The sequence below is a fragment of the Tachyglossus aculeatus genome, chromosome 4 (genome assembly GCF_015852505.1).
Source record: "Tachyglossus aculeatus isolate mTacAcu1 chromosome 4, mTacAcu1.pri, whole genome shotgun sequence".
NCBI classification, from domain to species: domain Eukaryota; kingdom Metazoa; phylum Chordata; class Mammalia; order Monotremata; family Tachyglossidae; genus Tachyglossus; species Tachyglossus aculeatus.
In genome coordinates, this window is record NC_052069.1 from 133,611,148 (window position 1) to 133,635,212 (window position 24,065).

The 24,065-nt window shown below is 54.9% G+C and overlaps 1 protein-coding gene and 1 non-coding gene across 7 annotated transcripts in view; both read right to left on the reverse strand.

Moving 5' to 3' along the window:
• Positions 1–8,596: 8,596 nt before the first annotated feature.
• LOC119927921 lies at positions 8,597–8,734 on the reverse strand. The gene has a single exon (XR_005450886.1). It is a non-coding gene; the product is annotated as a small nucleolar RNA SNORA7 (small nucleolar RNA).
• A 3,587-nt stretch (positions 8,735–12,321) lies between these two features.
• Positions 12,322–24,065, reverse strand: part of EBF4 (EBF family member 4) — a 63,255-nt gene continuing 51,511 nt past the window's right edge. For 2 of the 6 annotated variants that reach the window (XM_038744511.1, XM_038744508.1), the window contains 9 exons: positions 23,898–24,031; positions 23,038–23,164; positions 22,843–22,931; positions 18,214–18,279; positions 16,571–16,727; positions 15,278–15,502; positions 14,577–14,708; positions 13,559–13,634; positions 12,322–12,980 (listed from right to left, as the gene is read on the reverse strand). In XM_038744511.1, coding sequence (XP_038600439.1) covers positions 13,564–13,634; positions 14,577–14,708; positions 15,278–15,502; positions 16,571–16,727; positions 18,214–18,279; positions 22,843–22,931; positions 23,038–23,164; positions 23,898–24,031 — 1,001 coding nt within the window. In that variant the 3' untranslated portion in view covers positions 12,322–12,980; positions 13,559–13,563. Of the gene's footprint in view, positions 12,981–13,558; positions 13,635–14,576; positions 14,744–15,277; positions 15,503–16,570; positions 16,728–18,213; positions 18,280–22,842; positions 22,932–23,037; positions 23,165–23,897; positions 24,032–24,065 lie in introns of those variants that run through there. The other 4 variants (XR_005450338.1, XM_038744509.1, XM_038744512.1 and 1 more) reach the window with 4 other exon arrangements.

The window sequence follows — 24,065 nt, forward strand, 5'->3', positions numbered from 1 at the left end:
AGAACCCGGGTCCTTCTGTCTCCCAGGCCCACTAAGAATAATAATAATAATTTTGGTATTCGTTAAGCGCTTACTACGTGCAAAGCACTGCTCTCAGCACTGGGGAGGATACAAAGTGATCAGGCTGTCCCACGGGGGGCTCACAGTCTTAATCCCCATTTTCCAGATGAGGGAACTGAGGCCCAGAGAAGTGAGGTGACTTGCCCAAAGTCACACAGCTGACAAGTGGCTCCCAAAACAAACCCCGGGGTCCCCGCCCCATGGAAATGGCTCCGCTCTCCGCCTGCACCCCCAAAACAGCCCCAACTGGGCTGGCCCCAGGAGATCTCCAAGCCCCACCCCGACCCCCCCAAAGGAAGCGTTACTCCCGACGGCGCCGCATGAAGGAGGTCAGGTCGGGGCAGCCGGCCGGATGGCTGCCTCTGGTCTGAACCCCTTCACTGACCACAGTCCGAGTTATCCCTGGGGGGGACACTGGTCTGAATCCATCAGCCGATCCCAGGCTGAACCATCGGTGGTCCGGGCCTCTCGGCTGAACCCAGCCCAAACTCCCCCGCAAACCGGGCCTCGACCATTCCCGGGAGGGTCCTAATTTCCCCCCAGATCTGGCCTGAGCCCCCTCTCTTCACCCCACGCCCCCCAAACCATCCACGGGGAGGGACCCTCCACTCCCCCCCACTCTCCCCTTCTCCACTGTTGGGTAGGGACCGTCTCTATGGTGCCAACTTGGACTTCCCAAGCGCTTAGTACAGTGCTCTGCACACAGTAAGCGCTCAATAAATACGATGATTGATTGATTGATTCCAAAGTTCAGGCCAAGGTCAAGGGGGGGCCACCCGCTTCCTCCCTCTCCTCTTCATTCATTCCTTTAATCGTATTTGTCGAGCGCTTACCGTGCGCAGGGCACCGTACTAAGTGCCCAGGAGAGTTCAACAATAAACCACCACATTCCCTGACCACAATGAGCTTACAGTCTACGGTGTAGCCCTATAGCCGAGGTCACAATGCCCCAGCCCAGCCTCCATCGTGGCAACGGGTGGTGGGTGGAGGTGAGGGGCACCCGCAGAGCGGTCTGAGGGAGAGTGGGGGGTTTGGGTTGGGATATCCCTTTCCTCCTCCGGAATCTGGCCGATCCGGGCAGGGGGTGGGCCTCGCCTGCCCACCCAGGTATGGATAGGGGTTCCCAGTCTTCCCAGCTCTCCCGTTCCTGTACCCCCCTCACCTCCGACCCCCTAATTCCGCCACCCGGGGCCCCTGGCACCTCTCCCCCTCCCCGCCGGTCAGCGGCCCCCGCTGCGGACCAGGGGCTGGGAGCTGGGGAGGGGAGGCCGGTTGGCCCCTGGATGGGAACCGGGCTTTTAAATGGGGCCCTAGGGCTGGGGACACTGAGGCTGGGGGCCCAGGTGGTCTTGGCCGCCTCCGGGCCCGGTCTTCTGCTGTTGCTGCTGCTGCTGCTCCTCAGCTTCGTCACCTTTGATCTGGCCAGCAGGTGAGAATAATAATCATAATAATAATAATAATGGCATTTATTAAGCACTTACTATGTGCAAAGCACTGTTATAGGCTCTGGAGAGGTTACAAGGTGATCAGGTTGTCCCCCATGGGGCTCACAGTCGTAATCGCTTAGAACTTTGCACATAGTAAGCGCTTAATAAATGCCATCATCGTTATTAATCGCCATTTTGCAGATGAGGTCACTGAGGCCCAGAGAAGTGAAGTGACCTGCCCAAGGTCACCCAGCTGACAACTGGCGGAGCCGGGATTAGAACCCACGACCTCTGACTCCAAAGCCCGGGCTCTTTCCGCTGAGCCACGCCGCTTCTCGAGAAGGGGCAGGGCAACTTGGGTCCGGCACCTGAGAAGCAGCGTGGCCTAGTGGGAAGACGGCGGGCCTGGGAGTGAGAGGACCTGGATTCCAATCCCGGCTCTGTCCGCTGCTCGCTGTGTGACCCTGGGCAGGTCGCTTCACTTCTCAGTGCCTGTTTCCTCAACTGTAAAATGGGGAGTCAATCCCTGTTCTCCCTCCTGCTTAAGACCGGGAGCCCCAGGAGGGACAGGGACTTAACTAAGAAGCAGCGTGGCTCGGTGGAAAGAGCCCGGGCTTTGGAGTCGGAGGTCGTGGGTTCAAATCCCGGCTCCACCAGTTGTCAGCTTTGTGACTTTGGGCAAGTCGCTTCACTTCTCTGGGCCTCAGTTACCTCATCTGTAAAATGGGGATTAAGACTGCGAGCCCCCCGTGGGACAACCTGACCACCCTGGAACCTCCCCAGTGCTTAGAACAGTGGTTTGCACATAGTAAGCGCTTGATAAATGCCATCATCATTAATATTATTATATGTCTGTTAGGTGACCTTGGGTAGGTCACTTCACTTCTCTGGACCTTCTAGACTGTCCCCCTTCTAGACTGTGAGCCCACTGTTGGGTAGGGACTGTCGCTATATGTCGCCAACTTGTATTTCCCAAGTGCTTAGTACAGTGCTCTGCACACAGGAAGCGTTCAATAAATACGATTGATTGATTGATTGATTGGACCTCAGTTCCCTCATCTGTAAAATGGGGATGAGACTTTGAGCCCCACGTGGGACAGGGACCCAATTACCTTGTATCGACCTCAGCATTTAGAACAGTGCACACAGTAAGCTCTGAACAGATGACACAATTACTGTTACTATTATTATTACCGCGCCTAACCCCCGCGCTTAAACCAGCGTTGGACACATAGTGCTTTAACAAATACCATAAAAACCAACAAAACAAAGCTGCCCTCCCTAAACCCGCGACTTCATACCTTTATTCCAGTGCGGTTGGCGGTTTCGGTGCTGGGGGGGAGTCACGATGTCACTGTAAACTCGTTGTGAGCAGGGGATGTGCCTACTTACCCTTCCACTGTCCGCTCCCAAGCGCTTAGTCCAGTGCTCCCGCACGCAAGCGCTCAGTTCATAGGATCGAATGAACCGAATGAACCCGGCCCGCCCCGTTTCTTTTTCCCACAGGACCCGGGTGCTGCTGTCCGGTCTGAAGGCCCCGGCCCGGGGTCCGGAGTCGGGGGCGGGCGAGGGCCCGGCCCTGGAGGAAAGTTTCCTGCCCGCTCCATTGGGGATGCTGCTGGACGTGGCCCTGTTGCTGACGGGGCTGCTACTGCTGCTCAGAACCGCCCTCGCACTCGGTCCCCTCCTCCTCCTCCTGCCGGGTCTCTTCTTCTGGCTCGACCCCCCTGACTGAGCCTCCCCCCAACACCCAGGTCAATACATGGACGACCCCCCCCCCAGCCCCGCCTCGCCGTCTCCTCTTTTCAATTCAAACAGATTTACTGAGCGCTTACCGGATGCTGAGCACTGTACTAAGCACCTGGGAGAGGACGGTCGAACAATAAGCGGACACGTTCCCCACCCTCAAGGAGCTTACGGTCTAGAAGTCTTCCACTGCCAGGAATTCTTCCCCTCTGCCTCTGCCATCGTGGACGGTTGTAGGCCCAGGGACCCGAAAACCCCGACCGTCAGGCAGACCAGAACCGTCGGCTGTGCGTGGTTAGGTTCCCCTTAATAATAACAACCGTAAATGTGGTATTTGTTAGGCGCTTACTACGCGCCAGACGCTGGGGTGGATACAAGCAAAACGGGACGGACGCGGTCCCTGTCCCCCGGGGGGGCTCACATCCCCATTTCACAGCCGAGGAAACTGAGGCCCAGAGAAGTTAAAAGGTGCGTGGCGGAGCCGGGATTAGAACCCACGACCTTCTGACTCCCAGGGCTGCGTTCTATCCACGGGGCCTGAGCGGGTCCCGGAGGCTCGGGAGTTGGGGTCTCTCCCGGGTGAAGGGAAGCTTACCCTCAAGGTTTGACTTCACCAAATCCCAAATCATCATCCACGGTGGCCTCTGAGAAACTGTCCTCGGCGAGCCGCAGCGCCGGGGGAAAGGATTAAGGAGTAGAATGAACCATTCCCTAGGAGGGGGTGAATTCGTAACTATTAAAAATTATATTAACTACCTGTCCCCAGAGGAGTGGCCACTTATATCCGAGCCTCTCCCCGCCGCCTTCGAAGGCCCATCTCCTCCCGGAGGCCTTCCCTGACCGCGCCCTCCTTTCCTCTTCTCCCACTCCCTTCCGCGTCACCCCGACTCGCTCCCTCTGTTCATCCCCGTGGCTCAGTGGAAAGAGCCCGGGCTTCGGAGTCAGAGATCCTGGGTTCAAATTCCGGCTCTGCCAACTGTCAGCTGTGTGGCTTTGGACTTCTCTGTGCCTCAGTTGCCTCCTCTGTGAAATGGGGATTAAAACCGTGAGCCCCCTGAGGGACAACTTGATCACCTTGGAACCTCCCCCAGCGCTTAGAACAGTGCTTTGCACATAGTAAGCGCTTAACAAATGCCATCATCGTCATCATCCCCGCTTCCGGCCCCACGGCGGCCGTGTCCGTAGCGGTAATTTGATTTATTTATAGTAATGTCCGTCTCCCCCCTAGACTGCAAGCTCGCTGTGGTAAGGGACTGTGTCTGTTGATGGTTACAATGTACTCTCCCAGGTGCTCAGTACGGTGCTCTGCACACCGTAAGTGCTCAACAAATGCGATTAAATGACTCAATGAACCTGCTTGGCTGGAACTCAACAGCTCTGAAACACTGACCTCGTCCTCTCCGGCTTGAGGTCACAATGGCTCGTCTCGCCAGGGGAGGCCAGAAGGGCTGGGGGGGGTGGGGGGACGGTGGTCTCTTGGGAACCTGGGGGGAGGTGAGTGTCCTGAGCCCCCCTACCCACCCTCACCTCACAGCTGCCCTCACCGTCTAAGTCCCGCCACCTCCTTGGCTCGCCCTCTGCCCCCGATGGGACCCCCAACCTTGAGGGAGAGGGAGGGGAGTAAGTCAGCCGGTCAAACGTACTTACTGAGCGCTTACCGTGTGCAGAGCACTTCACTAAGCGCCGGGGAGAGCACGGTAGACTCATGTAACACACATTCCCTGCCCACGGCGAGCTTACAGTCTCGTCTCAATCAACCGTATCCCTTGAGTGCGTACTAGACGCTTGAGGGAGCATACTAGAACGAGATAACAGAGAAGCGGCGTGGCCCGGTGGAAAGAGCCCGGGCTCTGGAGTCAGAGGTCACGGGTTCAAATCCCGGCTCCGCCGATCGTCAGCCGTGTGGCCGCGGGCGAGTCGCTTCACTTCTCTGGGCCTCGGTGACCTCATCTGTAACATTGGGATTAATCAATCAATCAATCAATCGTACTTATCGAGCGCTTACTGTGTGCAGAGCACTGTACTAAGCGCGTAAGCGATTAAGACTGTGAGCCCCCCGCGGGACAACCTGATCACCTTGTAAGCTCCCCAGCACTTAGTAAGCGCTTAATAAATGCCATCATTATTATTATTATAGCGGACACATCCCCTGCCCACAGCAAGCTGACCGTCTTAGAGGGAGGAAAGAGAAGGGGGAGTCCGTGGACGGGGGCAGAGACCTGACCCTCCAGTCCCGGGACACGGGGTCCCTCCTCTCGCCCTCGGAGGGGGACCCGGGGCCCAGGCCGGGAGCAGGGAGGGGGGTCCGGGGTGGTGACCGCCGGCTCCGTCCCGCAGGGATGGCGGGCCGGGGTCGCGGAGGCCTCAGGGAGCCCCCTCCCTCGGTGGGCCTGTTGGAGCTGACGGGCGGGCTGCTGCTGCTTCACGTCCTGGTGAGGGGGTCCCTGTTGCTACTGCCTCTGCTGCTGCCGACCCTCGTGCTGCTGTTCTACGCCCTGCTGCCGACGCTGCTGCTCATCTTCGACGCCCTGATGCCCTCCCTGGTGCTCGGCCTCTACGTTTTCTTCCTGGCCCTCCTCCTCCTGGTATCCGTGGAACTGATCTTCTGAGACCCCCCACACAATACAGGCCTTGGGCCCCCCAACCCACCCTCTTCCGAAGGTGGGGAACAATAACGGCGGTATCTGTTGATCGCTTACTATGTGCCAGGCAGTGAACTTAACACTGGGGTGAATTCAACTGAGTGGGGTGGATATAAGCAAATCGGGTTGGACACGGTCCCTGTCCCACGTAAGGCCCCCGTCATACAGAAGAGGTAACTGAGGCACGGAGAAGTGAAGTGACTTCCCCAAGGTCACGCAGCAGACAAGTGGCGGAGCCGGGATGAGAACCCATTAGAATTATGTGTATGTATATGTATTTATTACTCTATTTTATTTGTACATATTCTATTTATTTTATTTTGTTAATATGTTTCGTTTTGTCGTCTGTCTCCCCCTTCTAGACTGTGAGCCCGCTGTTGGGTAGGGACCGGCTCTATATGTTATATATATGTATGTGTGTGTGTGTGTATACATGTATACATGTTTGTACATATATATGTATAGATGTGTGTGCATATTTATTACTCTATTTTATTTGTACATATTTATTCTATTTATTTTGTTAATATGCTTCATTTTGTCATCTGTCTCCCCCTTCTAAACTGTGAGTCCGCTGTTGGGTAGAGACCGTCTCTAGATGTTATATATATATATAAAACATATATAATATACACATATATACATATATGTATACATATACATATATATAACATATATATAATATATGTGTGTGTATCTGTATATATATGTTTGTATGTATTTATTACTCTATTTTATTTGTACATATTTATTCTATTTATTTTATTTTGTTAATATGTTTCGCTTTGTCGTCTGTCTCCCCCTTCTAGACTGTGAGCCTGCTGTTGGGTAGGGACCGTCTACATGTATGTGTATATATATATATGTATGTGTATATATGTGTGTATACATATATATACATATGTATGTATGTATACATGTGTATATATGTATATGTTTGTACGTATTTATTGCTCTATTTTATTTGTACATATTCTATTTATTTTATTTTGTTAATATGTTTTGTTGTCTTGTCTGTCTTCCCCTTCTAGACTGTGAGCCCGCTGTCGGGTAGGGACCGTCTCTATATGCTGCCGACTTGTACTTCCCAAGCGCTTAGTACAGTGCTCTGCACACAGTAAGCGCTCAATAAATACGATTGAATGAATGAACCCGGCAGAGAAGCAGTGGCTCAGTGGGAAAAGCCCGGGCTTTGGAGTCAGAGGTCACTGGCACACAGTAAGCGCTCAATAAATACAATTAAATGAGTGAATGAATGAATGAATGAATGAATGAATGAATGAACAAAGGCAGGGTCGGGTCTCATTCCCCCAACCTTCCCCATCCCCTCTTCCTTCCAAGAGGACACGTTTCCTCCCAGAGGTCTTCCCGGAGCAGACAGAGCCCAGGCCCGGGAGTCAGAAGGATCTAGGTTCTGATCCCGGCTCCGCCACTTTGTCTGCTGTGTGACCTCGGGCGAGTCACTTCACTTCTCTGGACCTCAGTTACCTCATGAAGAGAAGCAGCGTGGCTCGGTGGAAAGAGCCTGGGCTTTGGAGTCAGAGGTCATGGGTTCAAATCCCAGCCCCGCCTCATGTCAGCTGGGTGACTTTGGGCAAGTCACTTCACTTCTCTGGGCCTCGGTTACCTCATCTGTAAAATGGGTATTGACTGCAAGCCCCCCCGTGGGACAACCTGATCACTTTGTAACCTCCCCGGCGCTTAGAACAGTGCTTTGCACATAGTAAGCACTTCATAAATGCCATTATTATTATTATTAGAGTATGAGCCCCACGTGGGACAGGGACAGTGTCCAACCTGATTTACTCATAATAATAATAATAATGATGATGGCATTTGTTAAGCACTTACTACATGCAGAGCACTGTTCTAAGTACTGGGGGGGAGGGATACAAGGTGATCAAGTGGTCCCACAGTCTTAATCCCCATTTTACAGATGAGGGAACTGAGGCTCAGAGAAGTTAAGCGACTTGCCCAAAGTCGCACAGCAGACACGGGGCGGAGCCGGGATTCGAACCCATGATCTCTGACTCCAAAGCCCGGGCTCTTTCCACCGAGCCACGCCGGAACCCACCTCAGTGCCCAGAGCAGTGCTTGGCACATAGTAAGCACCTAAACAGTACCATCGTGTCTTGTCCCACGGTGTCGTCTCCGACCTGGGGCGACGCCAAGGCCACATAATAATAATAATAATAATAATGGCATTTATTAAGCGCTTACTATGTGCCAAGCACTGTTCTAAGCGCTGGGGAGGTCACAAGGTGATCAGGATGTCCCACGGGGGGGGGCTCACAGTCTTAATCCCCATTTTCCAGACGAGGTCACTGAGGCCCAGAGAAGCGAAGTGACTGGCCCAAAGTCCCACAGCTGACAATTGGCGGGGCCGGGATCTGAACCCATGACCTCTGACTCCAAAGCCCCCGCCCTTTCCGCTGAGCCACGCTGCTTCTCTGAGTCCCAAGCGCTCAGAACAGGGCCCCGTACACAGCAAGTGCTCAGTAAATACCACCGGTTGACCAAGCGATTCCCTTCCCACCCCACTCCCAGTCCCCGGCTTCCACATCTCTCCCAGAACGCCCCACCGCCGTCCGCAATCGTTCTGGGAGCGTGGCCACCGGGTTTTCCCGGGAAAAATCCGCAAGTGGTTTACCGCCGCCGCCTCCTTCCGCACGGTAAACTCCGGTCTCCGCCGCCGCCGCTGCCCGGCACGGGGGAGCTTTGATTTGTAGCAGATGGCCGGCCACTCGCTAGCCACTGACCAAGCTAGGAATGGAGTGAGTAGGCCCCTGCTTGACTCTCCCTCCAGTAGCCGAGACTGGAAGAGTACTGGGAACTCTCCAGGTGCGACCCTGAGAGGGGGGCAAAGTATTTATTATACTTATACTCATTATTATTATTACTTATTATTAGCCCTTATCACTAATAGTAGTATTTCCTCTTCTCCCGTCCCCTTCTGCAACGCCCTCGCATTTGGACTTCCCCTCTTTATTCACACCTCCCTCAGCCCCACGGCGCCTACATACCTATCAGTACAGTCATCGTCATCATCAATCGTATTTATTGAGCGCTTACTGTGTGCAGAGCACTGTACTAAGCACTCGGGAAGTACAAAATTGGCAACATATAGAGACAGTCCCTACCCAACAGTGGGCTCACAGTCCCGATTTATTTAATGTCTGTCTCTCCCTCTAGACCGCGAGCTCGTTGTGAGCAGGGAACGTGTCCGCCAATTCTGTTCTCTGTATGTACAGTGCTCTGCACATAGTAAGCGCTCAATAAATACGATTGATTGATTGATTGTTCTACTGTAATAATAATAATAATGGCATTTATTAAGCGCTTACTATTGTGCCAAGCACTGTTCTAAGCGCTGGGGAGGTCACAGGGTGATCAGGATGTCCCACGGGGGGCTCACAGTCTTAATCCCCATTTTCCAGACGAGGTCACTGAGGCCCGGAGAAATTAAGTGACATAATAATAATAGCATTTATTAAGCGCTTACTATGTGCAAAGCACTGTTCTCAGCGCTGGGGAGGTCACAAGGTGATCAGGATGTCCCACGGGGGGGCTCACAGTCTTAATCCCCATTTTCCAGATGAGGTCACTGAGGCCCAGAGAAATTGACATCATAATAATAGCATTTATTAAGCACTTACTATGTGCAAAGCACTGTTCTCAGCACTGGGGAGGTCACAAGGTGATCAGGATGTCCCACGGGGGGCTCACAGTCTTAGTCCCCATTTTCCAGATGAGGTCACTGAGGCCCAGAGAAGTGAAGTGACTGGCCCAAAGTCACACAGCTGACAATTGGCGGACTCGGGATTTGAACCCATGACCTCTGACTCCAAAGCCCACGCTCTTTCCGCTGAGCCACGCTGCTTCTCTGAGTCCCAAGCGCTTAGAACAGGGCTCTGTACACAGTAAGTGCTCAATACCATCGATTGATCAAGTGATTCCCTTCCCACCCCACTCCCAGTCCCCGGCTTCTGGCAGTAGTAGTAGTAATAATAATAATAATAATAATAATAATAATAATAATAATAATAATAATAATAATAATAACAATGGTGTTTGTTAAGTGCTTAGTATGTGCCAGGCAGTTGTCCTAAGCGCTGGGGTGGATATAAGCAGATCGGGTTGGGCACAGTCCCCGTCCCACATGGGGCTCACAGTCTCAATCTCCATTTTACAGTTGAGGGAACTGAGGCCCAGAGAAGTCAAGTGACTTTTCCAAGGTCACACAGCAGACAAGTGGCAGAGCCGGAATTAGAACACATGACCTTCTGATTCCCAGGCCCGTGCTCTATCCCCGCACCATGCCATGCTGCCCTGCTTTCTCCTCGCCCCCTGCTTTCCCCACCCTGACTCGCCCCTCATCATCATCAATCGTATTTATTGAGCGCTTACTATGTGCAGAGCACCGTACTAAGCGCTTGGGAAGTACAAATTGGCAACATCTAGAGACAGTCCCTACCCAACAGTGGGCTCACAGTCTAAAAGGGGGAGATAGAGAACAAAACCAAACCTACTAACAAAATAAAATAAATAGAAAAGATATGTACAAGTAAAATAGAGTAATAAATACGAACAAACATATATACATATATACAGGTGCTGTGGGGAAGGGAAGGAGGTGAGATGGGGGGGATGGAGAGGGGGACGAGGGGGAGAGGAAGGAAGGGGCTCAGTCTGGGAAGGCCTCCTGGAGGAGGTGAGCTCTCAGCAGGGCCGGGCCCGGAGACTGGGGCGAGGGGTCGGGGGGGTGTCTGGGAAGGGCAGTGTCTTGGACTCCAACCCCGGGGCGAGGGGAAGGGAGAAGGGCTTCTTGGGTTGGCTCTCTTCTCCGGGGCCCTGCCGTGAGGGAGGAAGGAGGGTAGGGGTGAGAAAGCGAGGACTCCACTCCCTCCTCCTCTCCCCTCAAAACGCCCCGATACCCAGAGAAGCATCAGAGATGAAAGTGGAGACGCAGAGAAGCCAGAGGACCCGGGTTCCAATCCCAGCTCTGCCACCTGTCTGCTGTGAGACCTGGGGTAAGTCACTTCACCTCTCTGGGCCTTAGTTCCCTCATCTGTAAAATGAGGACTACGGCTGTGAGCCCCATGTGAAGACATGGTCTGTATCCAACCCAATCTACCCCAGCACTAAGAACAGCGCTTAACAAATACCATTAAAATCAATCGATCGTAATTATTGAGCGCTTACTGTGTGCAGAGCACTGTACTAAGCGCTGGGGAAGTCCAAGTTGGCAACATATAGAGACGGTCCCTACCTAACAGTGGGCTCACAGTCTAGAAGGGGGAGACAGAGAACAAAGCAAAACATATTAACAAAATAAAATAGAATAGATATGTACAAGTAAAATAGAGTAATAAATACGTACAAACATATATACATATACTGAGGCACAGAGAAGTGAAGTGACTCGCCCAAGGTCACCCAGCAGGCATTTGGGTAGGGACCGTCTCTACATGTTGCCAACTTGTACTTCCCAAGAGCTTAGTACAGTGCTCTGCACACCGTAAGCGCTCAATAAATGCCTGAATGAATGAATGAATTTGGCAGACAGGATTAGAACCCAGGTCCTTCTGGCTTTCAGACCCACGTTCTACCCACTAGGCCACACTGTTTGCAAGTCACTTCCCTTCTCGGCGCCTCAGTTCTCCCTCCTACTCGGACTGTGAGCCCCATGAGGGACGGAGACCGTGTCCAACCTGATTAGCTTGTGTCTACCCCAGCGCTTAGGACAGTGCCGCGAAAGAAAAAAGAAAGATAAAAAGGAACTCCGGAAGCCGGGGGTTTCGCAGCGGTATTTATTGTTCTGCTTTCTCCCGGACGGCTTGGGACAGACTCCCGTGGCCACCTGCGAGGGGTCTGGGGCCAGGCTGGGGGGCCGGGGGGGAATGGGGCAGGACCAGGAAAGAGAGGGAGGCAGACGGGCAAACGGACCGTCCGAGCCGGAGAGGTGAGGATGGAGGAAGAGGAGGGGGCAGAGAAAGAGAGAGAGAGCTGGGTGGGTGGTCCCGTGTGCCTCAGTGGTGCCCGCTGGCAAGTGGGGCGGGGGCCGGGGCGCAGGGGGAGGGTGGAGGTGGGATAGTAGCTGTGGGCAGCCAAGCGGCTCTCTAGACCTGAAGAGAGGGGCCGGTGCCAGGGCGGGAAAAACGAAAAACCTGTCCTCGGCTGCTTTCAGGGTTGGGAGAGTTTTCCATTTCCTTTCCTAGGCCCACGGGGCAAGGGGAGGCCCCCATCACGGTCAGGAATTGGGGCAGGGCTGGGAGACCAGAGGGCCGGCAAGGTGAGGCCGGGTGCGCCCCGGCGGCCTGGGGAGATGAGGGTATTCGTTCACTCATTCATCCACTCATTCATTCAAACGTATTTATTGAGCGCTTACTGGGTGCAGAGCACTGGACTAAGCGCTTGGGAGAGGACAATACAACAATAAACAGGCACGTTCCCTGCCCACAAGGAGCTTACAGTCTAGACGGGGGCGGGACGGCTCAGGGGGAACAGGGCCAGCTCGTCCGGGCCTTTGGAGAAGAGGCGCTGCTCCGCGCCCCGCCGCCATCTTTCCCCTAGGACTGTCTCTCTGGGCCTCAGCCAATCAATCAATCGTATTTATTGAGCGCTTACTGGGTGCAGAACACTGTACTAAGCGCTTGAAGCCAGACCCTGGCAGGCCAGGGGGCCCTAGCAGGAGGAGGCTGGGTATTCAATGGCAGTGGGGAGCAGGGCGGGGTTGGAGACTGGGGACAGGGACTGAGGCAGAGGTGGAGGCAGAGCCTCACTGCCTCCAACCCATCCCTGGGTATCCCTCCCTCCCTCCACACTTCTGATATCTAACCCCGGACCCCTACCCTAAGCCCCAACTTTTCCTCTTCCCTTCCCTGGCCGGGGAGGGGGGCCCGGCCAGATCCGGCTTCCTCCGCCCTGACGGGCCCCGGTGGATGGCGGGACTGGGGTCCTTTCCGAGCCTCACGCTCGCCCACGCTGGAACCGGCGTAGGGCTGGGGTGGTCTCCTCTGCGTCCGAGCGTCCTGGAGATCTGGGGCGAGGCCCGAGGGCACGGGTGGCTCCTTCCGGGTCCGCTCCCCTAGGCCGCCGGACGTGGCTGGGGAGAGGAGGATGGCAAGGAGCGCTGAACCCTGGCTAACTTCACGCGGCCACTACTCAGTCAGTCAGTCAATCGTACCGATTGAGCCCTTAATGTGCGCGGAGCACTGGACTAAGCTCTAGGGAGAGTACGATACACCCACAGTGAGCTGACAGTCTAGAGGGGGACACTGGCATTAATATAAATCAAGAACATAGCAGCTATGGACCTAAGCGCTGTAGGGCCGGGACGGGGGACGAGTAAAGGGAGTGGGAGAAGAGGAAAGGGGGGCTCAGTCCGGGAAGGCCTCTTGGAGGAGATGGGCCTCCGAGAAGGCTCTGGAGCGGGGGACAGTCGTTGTCTGTCGGATATGAGGAGGGAGGGGACTCCAGCCCAGAGGTGGGATGGCGTGAGAGAGAGCTAGATGAGAACGAGGTACAGTGAGAAGGCTGGCGTCAGAGGGGCGAAGCGTGCGGGCTGGGTTGTCGAACCCAGGGCCCGACCTGGGGAGGGATCCCGGGGGGGAGGCAGGACAGATGGAGCCAGAGGGAACCCCCGCCCACCATCCCCCCATCCTGCACCCAGCGGGTACTTACGGGGTTCAGGAGTAGGCCACTCCCTGCAAGGCCCGAGAGGCAGGGGGAAACTTGTCCGCGTCCTCAAACTCCTGGTCTGGGTGGGCAGAGCAGGGCAGGAACGGGGGCGGCCCGGGGGGGAGAGACAAGGACAAGGGCGGGGACACAGACGGGACCGGGAGACAGACGGGAAGTGGGCCGACCCGGCCCGGTCGTTCATTCAGTTCAATCGTACTTATTGAGCGCTCACTGCGTGCACAGCACCGGGCCGAGCGCTTGGGAAGTCCAAGTCGGCAACATCTAGAGACGGTCCCTACCCGGCAGCGGGCTCACAGGCTCGAAGGGGGGGGACGGACGACAAAACGGTAGCCTCCCTGGGTGGCTCCCAGCTGTAGCCGTACCCTCGAGGGGCCCCTCCACCCCAGCCTCAGTTTCCCCCTCCTGAAACTGGGGCAGAAGGCACGGGGTGGAGTCCGGCCCCGAGGTAAGGCGGACCACCTCTCCGACGCGACCGGAACTCGGTCGTTTCGGAGGTGCTGGGGAGGCCATTCGGGATCCCGGTCAACCCTCCATCATCATCATCAATCGTATTTATTGAGCGCTTACTACGTGCAGAGCACTGTACTAAGCGCTTGGGAAGTACAAATTGGCAACAATCTCCAGTCGGAGGGCAGCGGGAAGTCACCCGGCTGCTCGGCTACCGGGGCCCGACGACAGGGACCGGGGTCAACAAACCGGCAGCACCCTCCCCGGCCCGCCAATCGCTCATTCGACTGAATCGCGTTCACCGAGCGTGCGAAGCGCCGCACTACGTGTTTGGGAGAGGACGCTAGAACCGTAAACAGACGCGTTCCCTGCAGGAGCGGGGGACCCCAGGCCGAGAGCCGCCCCTCCCCGAGGGCTCCGACGGGCACCGTCGGGCAGGGCACCCACCAACCCAGCCCCCGCCGGCCCCCTCAAGTTGGCACCGGGGTTGGCCGGGCCACCCGGGGCCCACCTCTCCCTTACCCTCCGCCCGGTCGAAGATCAGCCGGCTCACCTTGCAGGCCGCTGCAGGGCGGAGGCGAGGAGACGGTCGGGCGCAGCACGGGGGCGAAGGCGCTCTTCTGCTTAACGGCAGCAGAGATCATGTTGACCGGCGAGAAGGAGAACACGCTGGTGGAGGCGGCGGCTGGGAGGGAGACGGAGGAGGCGGCCAGCGGGGGGCTAGAGGGAACGACCCCCGGGGGGGGGCGGCCAGGCGGGCCAGGGCGGGGGTGGCACCTGTTTTGGGTGCCTCACCCTCCCCTGGGGCCGGCCTGCCCTCCCTGGCAGGGTGGCCATGGAGGCGGGAGCAGGCCGTACTGGGGCATCGAAGGAAGGCCACATCCCGTGCCCTTCGGGCTTCCGGACCCCATTCCCAGCAGGAAGACCAGAGCCGGGCCGGCAGGGAAAGGCTCGGGGCGGAAAGCAGCGGGCCCAGGGAGGAGAGGCCGGCCGCCCTAGAAGGCAATGCGGGCGGAAGGGACGGGGAGGGCAAGGAAGGGCATCCTAGGGCTGTGCCGAGGAACCCGGCTCCCGCCCCGGCAATGCCCCCGGACGGGAGACTTGAATCAGACCCAGAGGGCCAGCATCCCCTTCCCCCATCTCCCCGCCCGGTGCCCAGGTGAGCCCGTCAGCGGGCCGGAGGCCGGGAGGCCGGGAGGCCGGGGGAGGCCCCACCGGTGGTCTTGGAGGCGGGGGGCAGGGGCCCAGACTCACTGGCGTAGGGCGAGTTTGCGGTGGAGCCGTTGAGGAAGCCGGGGGAGGCCGGCACACCTAGACTGGCCATGCCCGCGGCCCCGTAGCCGCCGACGCTCGGCGTGACGGAGCTGTAGCTGCTCTGCTGAGGGCTAGAGCTGGGCACGTAAGCGTTGGGGAGGGGAGACCCTCCTTCTCTTCCTCCTCCTCCGCCGCCTCCGCTGGTCGTGGTGGTGCGGGAGAAACCTGCCGGGGACATCGGGCTTCAGCGGGGTGGGGGGCAGGGGGTGGGTGAAGTGATGGGCATGAAGAGGGAGGGCGTAACAGTTCGGGGGAAAAAGGGACAGCGAGGGCAAGGCTAACCAGAATAATAATCATAATAACGACGGTACTTTTTAAGCGCTTACTGTGTGCCAAGCACTGTTCAAAGCACCGGGGGAGAGACGAGTTAATAACAATAACCGTGGTATTTGCTAAGCGCTTACTACGTGCCGGGCACTGTACGAAGCACTAGGGTGGATACAAGCAAATTGGGTCGGACACGGTTCCTGTCCCACTGAGGGCTCCAACCCCGGCTCCGCCACTTGTCTGCTGCGTGACTTTGGGCATGTCGCTTAACTTCTCTGTGCCTCGGTTCCCTCACTTGTCAAAAGGGGATGAAGACTGTGAGCCCCCCGTGGGGCAACCAGATCACCCTGTAACCTCCCCAGCGCTTAAAACAGTGCTGTTTGCACATAGTAAGCGCTTAATAAATGCCATCGTTACCGTTATTGTTATTAATCCCCACTTTCCAGAATAGGGGACCGAGGCCTAGGGAAGGGGAGTGACTTGCCCAAGGTCCAGACGAGCGGCGGAGCCAGGATTAGAACTCAGGTCCTCCCAGGCCTGGGCTCTACCCGCTAGGCCACACTGCTTCCCAGAAGGAGTCGGGGGGAGAGGGGCCCGGTGAGGCCGGGGCGACACGGACCGCGGACCCAGCGCTCGGCACGGTGCTCCGCACCCAGTGAGCGCTCGAGAGAGACGACTGAACGTCTCTATATATGTATACATGTTTGTACATATTTATTACTCTTATTTATTTATTTATTTATTTATTTTATTTGTACATATCTATTCTATTCATTTTATTCTGTTAATATGTTTTGTTCTCTGTCTCCCCCTTCTAGACTGTGAGCCCACTGTTGGGAAGGGACTGTCTCTATATGTTGCCAATTTGTACTTCCCAAGCGCTTAGTACAGTGCTCTGCACCTCAATAAATACGACTGATGATGATGATGATGATGATGAACGACTGAACGAGAAATCACTCCCACCTTGCTCGATGCCCTGGGCGGCGTCTCCGATGCTGCCGGCGATGCCGGCCAGAGCGGCGTGAGGATGGCTGTTGGCGAGGACCCCAAGCTGGCTCGGGGGACGGGGTAAACTGTACAAGGCCTCCGCGATGCCCGTTGCCCGCTTCAAGATCAGGTCCTACAGGGGGAGGGGGGCTGTCAGCTCTGGCGGGGACCCCCCGCAACATCCGGAGCCCCCCGGGAGAAGAGGATTTACTATTTATTTCGTTAATGAAGCGCGTTCAGCTTTAATTCCATCTGTTCCGCCGACGTGACCCTTGTCTACTTGTTCGGTTCTGTCGTCGGTCTCCCCCTTCTAGGCTGTGAGCCCGCTGTTGGGCAGGGACCGTCTCTAGATGTTGCCGACTTGGACTTCCCAAGCGCTTAGTACAGTGCTCTGCGCATAGGAAGCGCTCAATAAATACGACTGAATGAATGATTAAATGATTTAGGCTGGGCTCACCCTGAGGGGACGGGACCCCTTGAGCCAGGCGGGGCGGACGTCCCGCCTAGACCGTCCGCTCGCTGTGGGCAGGGAACGTCTCTACCAAATCCGTTTCACTGGATTGCCCAAGCGCTTAGTACAGCGCTTGGCACGAGGTAAGCGACCTAGACCGTAAGCTCGCTGTGGGCAGGGAATGTGTCTACCAACTGGTCTTTTTTAACGGCATTTATTAAGCGCTTACTACGTGCAAAGCACTGCTCTAAGCGCTGGAGAGGTTACAAGGTGATCAGGTTGTCCCACGGGGGGGGCTCACAGTCTTCATCCCCATTTTACAGACGAGGTCACTGAGGCACAGAGAAGTTAAGTGACTTGCCCAATCTTCATCCCCATTTTACAGATGAGGTAACTGAGGCACAGAGCAGTTAAGTGGCTTGCCCAAAGTCACACAGCTGAGAATTGGCAGAGCTGGGATTTGAGCCCATAATAAGAACAGTAATAATAATAATGATGGCATCTGTTAGTGCTTACCACGTGCAGAGCACTGTTCTAAGCGCTGGGGGGGATACACGGTGATCAGGTCGTACCACGTGGGGCTCACGGTCTTCAATCCCATTTTACAGATGAGGGAACCGAGGCACAGAGGAGTGAAGCGACTTGCCCAAAATCACACAGCCGTTGAGTGGCGGAGCCGGGATTAGAACCCATGACCTCTGACGCCCGAACCCGGGTTCTTCCCACTGAGCCACGCTGCTTCTACTCCCTCAAGCGCTTAGCACAGTGCTCGGCACACAGTAACCGCTCTAGACCGTAGGCTCGGCGTGGGTGGGGAACACGTCTACCGACTTTGTTATACTGTGCACTGCCAAGCGCTTAGCACAGTGCCCCGCACACAGTAAGCGCTCAATAAATAATAGTAATAATAATAATGGTATTTATTAAGCGCTTACTATGTGCAAAGCACTGTTCTAAGCGCTGAGCAAAATACCACTGATTCAGTCACCCCGCACTGGCCCTCTAGACCACGGCGGGTAGGGAACACGGCTGCCAACTCTGTTCTACCGGACGCTCCCAAGCGCTTAGTCCAGGGCTCTGGGTGCAAAAAGCGCTCAGTAAATAGCACCGACTACTCCTCGGGTACCGGCGCAAGGGAGGGGGACGCTGGGAGCTGGAAGACGGGTACCTGGTTACTGTGCGGCATTCCGTACAGGGCCTCCACGAGGTCGGCCGCCCTCTTCAGCAGCAGCTCCTGGGGAGAGGGGAGTCCAATCCGGGGCGGTGGGACGCAGCCGGGACGCAACTTTTCCCAGTTGGATCTCCCTCGCCCCAACCCCGCTTGGTTTGGGCGCACAGGTGGCATTCGTTAAGCTCTGATCAGGTGCCGGGCACTGTACTGAGCGCCGGGGTGGAGATGAGAGTATCAGGATGGACTTGTGCATATCTATTCTATTCATTTTATTTTGTTAGTATGTTTGGTTTTGTTCTCTGTCTCCCCCTTTTCGACTGTGAGCCCACTGTTGGGTAGGGACTGTCTCTAGATGTTGCCAATTTGGACTTCCCGAGCGCTTAGTGCGGTGCTCTGCACATAGTAAGCGCTCAATAAATACGAATGAGGATGATGATGATACTTCCCAAGCGCTTAGTACAGTGCTCTGCACACAGTAAGCGCTCAATAAATACGATTGATGATGATGATGATGGGGGACAGGGACTGTGTCCAACCCGATTATCTACTGTCTACCCCAGGACCTTCTAGACTGTGAGCCCACTGTTGGGTAGGGACTGTCTCTAGATGTTGCCAATTTGGACTTCCCGAGCGCTTAGTGCAGTGCTCTGCACATAGTAAGCGCTCAACAAATACGATTGATGATGATGATGACACAGTCCCCGTCCCACGTGGAGCTCACGCCTCCGTCCTCATTTTGCAGACGAGGACACTGAGGCAGCGAGAAGTGAAGCAACTTGTTCAAGGTCAGACAACAGACAGATGGCGGAGCTGGGACTTATTACTGTCACTAATAATAATAATAACTGCGGTACAGTGCTCTGCACACAGTAAGCGCTCAATAAATACGATTGAATGAATCCCCTCCTGCCTCCGGGACACTTCCGCGGGGATCTTCCTCCAGCGCCTCTAGCCCAAGTCATCGTCCGTCCTTAAATCCTCTCCTCCCCCTATATTAAGTGCTTCCTATAATAATAATAATAATAATGGCATTTATTAAGCGCTCACTATGTGCAAAGCACTGTTCTAAGCGCTGCGGAGGTTACAAGGCGATCAGGTTGTCCCACAGGGGGCTGACAGTCCTTAATCCCGCTTCTAGACTGTGAGCCCACTGTTGGGTAGGGACCGTCTCTATATGTTGCCAACTTGGACTTCCCAAGCGCTTAGTACAGTGCTCTGCACACAGTAAGCGCTCAATAAATACGATTGATTGATTGATTGATTAATCCCCATTTTACAGATGAGGTCACTGAGGCCCAGAGAAGCGAAGTGACTTGCCCAAAGTCACACAGCTGACAACTGGCAGAGCCGGGATTCAAACCCATGACCTCTGACTCCAAAGCCCGGGCTCTTTCCCCTGGGCCACGCTGCTTCTCCTATGTGCCAGGCACTGTTCAAGGTCAACCAATCAATCAATCGTATTTATTGAGCGCTTACTGTGTGCAGAGCACTGTACTAAGCGCTTGGGACGTCCAAGTTGGCAACATATAGAGACGGTCCCTACCCAACAGTGGGCTCACAGTCTAGAAGGTCCTGGGGTAGACAGTAGATAATCGGGTTGGACACAGTCCCTGTCCCCCGTGGGGCTCACGGTCTGAATCCCCATTTTCCAGATGAGGGAACTGAGGCAACAGAGAAGTGAAGTGGCTTGCCCAAGGTCACACACAGCAGACAAGCGGCGGAGGCAGGAATAGAACCCGGATCCTTCTGATTCCCGAGCCGGGACCCTAGACCACACTGCTTCTTGGGAAGCTCATCTGCTCACCCGGTTTCAGCTCCCGCCTCTGTACTATGCCTCTACTCTCCCCCCACGACTGCAAGCCCGGTGTGGACAGGGATTGTCTCTCTTTATTGCTGTATTGTACTTTCCAAGTGCTTAGTACAGTGCTCCGCACACAGTGAGTGCTCAATAAATAGGACTGAATTAATGAATTAATTAACGCTGGCAAATTCCAAAGCTTTTTTATGGTATTTAAGCGCTTGCTATGTGCCAGGCACTGCTCTAAGCACTGGGATAGACACAAGCTAATCGGGTTGGTCAGTCCCATGTGGGGCTCACAGTCTTCAACCCCATTTTCCAGATGCGGGAATTGAGGCACAGGGAAGTGAAGTGACTTGGATTCCTAGCTCCTCAATCCCGCATCTCCCGTATATATGTTTGTACGTATTTATTACTTTATTTTTTACTCGTACATATTTATTCTATTTATTTTATTCTGTCAATATGCTTTGTTTTGTTGTCTGTCTCCCCCTTCTAGACTGTGAGCCCGCTGTCGGGTAGGGACCGTCTCTATATGTTGCCAAATTGTACTTCCCAAGCGCTTAGTACAGTGCTCTGCACACAGTAAGCGCTCAATAGATACGATTGAATGAATGAATGAATATGTTTGTAAGTATTTATTACTCGATTTATTGATTTATTTTACTTGTACATATTTATTCTATTTATTTTATTCTGTTAATATGTTTTGTTTTGTTGTCTGTCTCCCCCTTCTAGACTGTGAGCCCACTGTTGGGTAGGGGCCGTCTCTAGATGTTGCCAAATTGTACTTCCCAAGCGCTTAGTGCAGTGCTCTGCACACAGTAAGCGCTCAATAGATAGATTGAATGAATGAATGAATATGTTTGTACGTATTTATTACTCTACTTATTGACTTATTTTACTTGTACATATTTATTCTATTTATTTTATTCTGTTAATACGTTTTGTTTTGTTGTCTGTCTCCCCCTTATAGACTGTGAGCCCACTGTTGGGTAGGGGCCGTCTCTATATGTTGCCAAATTGTACTTCCCAAGCGCTTAGTACAGTGCTCTGCACACAGTAAGCACTCAACAGATACAATTAATGAATGAATATGTTTGTACGTATTTATTACTCTATTTATTGATTTATTTTACTTGTTCATATTTATTCTATTTATTTTATTCTGTTAATATCTTTTGCTTTGTTCCCTGTCTCCCCCTTCTAGACTGTGAGCCCACTGTTGGGTAGGGGCCATCTCTATATGTTGCCAAATTGTACTTCCCAAGCGCTTAGTACAGTGCTCTGCACACAGTAAGCACTCAACAGATACAATTAATGAATGAATATGTTTGTACATATTTATTACTCTATTTATTGATTTATTTTACTTGTACATATTCATTCTATTTATTTTATTCTGTTAATATCTTTTGCTTTGTTCCCTGTCTCCCCCTTCTAGACTGTGAGCCTGCTGTCGGGTAGGGGCCGTCTCTAGATGTTGCCAACTTGGACTTCCCAAGCGCTTAGTACAGTGCTCTGCACACAGTAAGCGCTCAATAAATACGATGGAATGAATCTCCTCCTGCCTCGGGGACGCTTCCGCGTGGATCTTCCTCCAGCGCCTCTAGCCCAAGTCATCGTCCGTCCTTAAATCCTCTCCTCCCCCTAATTCTCCCATCACGGTGGACAACATCCTTGTCCACCTGGTCCCGGAAGCTGATATGGCCTTGGTGTTATCCCATCCTTCACTTTCCAGATGTCTGTTTTTCCTCCCTAACATTTCCCAAACCTGCCCCGCTCTCTCTCCCCAAAACGGTCACCACCCAAGATTTTATTTACTCTGTGTGTGTGTGTGTGTGTGTGTGTTTTTAACAGTATCTGTGTTAAGCATTTACTCTATGTTCTAAGCACTGGGGTTAGGCATTAAATGGAAGTTAATCATTAACTGGATTAATAATTAACTGGAAGTCATTCAGTTGTATTTACTGAGCACTTACTGTGTGCAGAGCACTGGACTAAGTGCTTGGGAGAGTACAAAACTGACACATTCCCTGTCTACAATGAGCGTCTCTGTCCCCCGTGGACTAAGAAGCAGGGAGAGCGGGGATTGAATCCCCAGTTTGCAGTTGAGGAAACCGAGGCCCAGGAGAGCCCGGGCCTGGGAGACAGTGGGTCATGGGTTCTAATCCCGGCCCTGCCACGGGTCTGCTGGGTGACCTTGGGCAAGTCACTTCGCTTCTCTGGACCTCAGTGACCTCATCTGTAAAACGGGGGACTGAGACCGTGAGCCCCACGTGGGACAGGGACCGTGTCCAACCCGATTAGCTTGTACCCACCCCAGTGCTGGGCACATAGTAAGCACTTGTACTAAATGATGATGATGATGATGGCATTTATTAAGCGTTTACTATGAGCAAAGCACTGTTCTGAGCGCTGGGGAGATTACAAGGCGATCAGGTTGTCCCACGGGGGGCTCACAGTCTTCGTCCCCATTTTACAGATGAGGCAACCGAGGCACAGAGAAGTTAAGTGACTTGCCCAAAGTCACACAGCTGACAACTGGCAGAGCCGGGATTTGAACCCATGAGCTCTTACTCCAAAGCCCGTGCTCTTTCCACTGAGCCACGCCGCTTCTCTCAATACCACCACTGTTACCGTCAAACTCGTGAGGGGCAGGGAACGTGTCCGCTAATTCCGCTGGACCGTCCCCTCCCTCGGCGCTCCGCACGTAGTAGATACCCCATCTGCCGAGGTCACACAGCAGCTGACGTTCAAACCTCCGATCGGACGGTGATTGAGGGATCGACTGAAGGGCTGACCGAGCGAGTGAGCTGGGCCCTTACCTTGGGCAGGCGCTCTGGGTCGCCTGGGTGCCGGGGAATCACCTTCTGCAGCCGTTGGAAGCCGTAGTCGATGGTGGGTTCGTTGAGAGCTGGGCCGGCGGGGTCGGTGGGGGGAGAGGCTAGTGAGGCTGGGGACCCCCAGCCCCCCGCTGCCCCCCTAGACGCCGCCCCGACTCGCCGACCCAGCGGAGCTACCGGTGTAGACGAAGCGGCCCGGAGCCCCTTTGCAGAACTGCTTGGACTTGAAGGACAGCGTCACTTCCACCACTCCGGGGATGTGTCGAGGGGGCGTCTGCACCCGGATGGCGTGGGGAGTGATCAGCTGTCAGGGGGGAGGGAAGGGGGAGGGCGGAGGGGGCGGGAGGCACAGAGACAGGGAGGGAGGAAGAGAGAGGCAGAGAGACAGAGACAGGGAGAGACGGAGAGGGAGGAAGATGGAGAGAGACAGGGAGAGAGGGAGGAAGACAGGCAGAGAGATAGAGATGGGGAGGGAGGAAGAGAGAGGCAGAGAGAGGGAGATGGGCAGAGAGATACATAGGGAGGGAGGAAAAAGGAGGCAGAGAGACAGAGATGGGGGAGAGAGACCGGGAAAGACAGGGAGAGAGACATGGGGAAAGAGACCGGGAGAAAGAAAGAGCGGGAAAGACAGAGGGCGAGAGACAGAGCGAGAGGCAGAAGGAGAGACAGAACGTGAGAGGCGGAGCGCGAGAGACAGAGCGAAACAGAGCGAGAGACGGAGCGAGACGAGTTAGCTCGGAAGGGGCTGGGGGGGGTGGGCTGTGAGGGGAATGCCTGACCAGCTTTTCTGGGGAAGGGGGCTCCGGCAGCTGAGGCGGCCGGGGGGGCTGGGGGCGGAGGTGGACGGGCTGCAGAGAGGGCCGGTGGGAGTCACTGGCCCGGTCAGGGGAGGGGAGAATCCAAACATGCTGGGTGGCCCGGGGTCCATCACCTTCACTCCCACCCCGCCCGCCCTCTCCCCTTCAGGCCCTCCGGTAGGGTGCCCTGACTCCCAGTGCCCACCCCCTGGGCTTCCCCCGGCCCCCCGAGGACCTCACCTCGCTCCACACCAGGACGGTGCCAAAGAGCACCTGCAGTCCGTCGAAGAAGTTGTCCCCGATGACAATGACGGTGGCCCCGCCCGTGGTCCAGCCCTCGCTGGGGCTGATGGCCTTGATGCAGGGGGCGACTGCTGAGGAGGCGGCGAGTCAGGCTGGTTGCCCGGG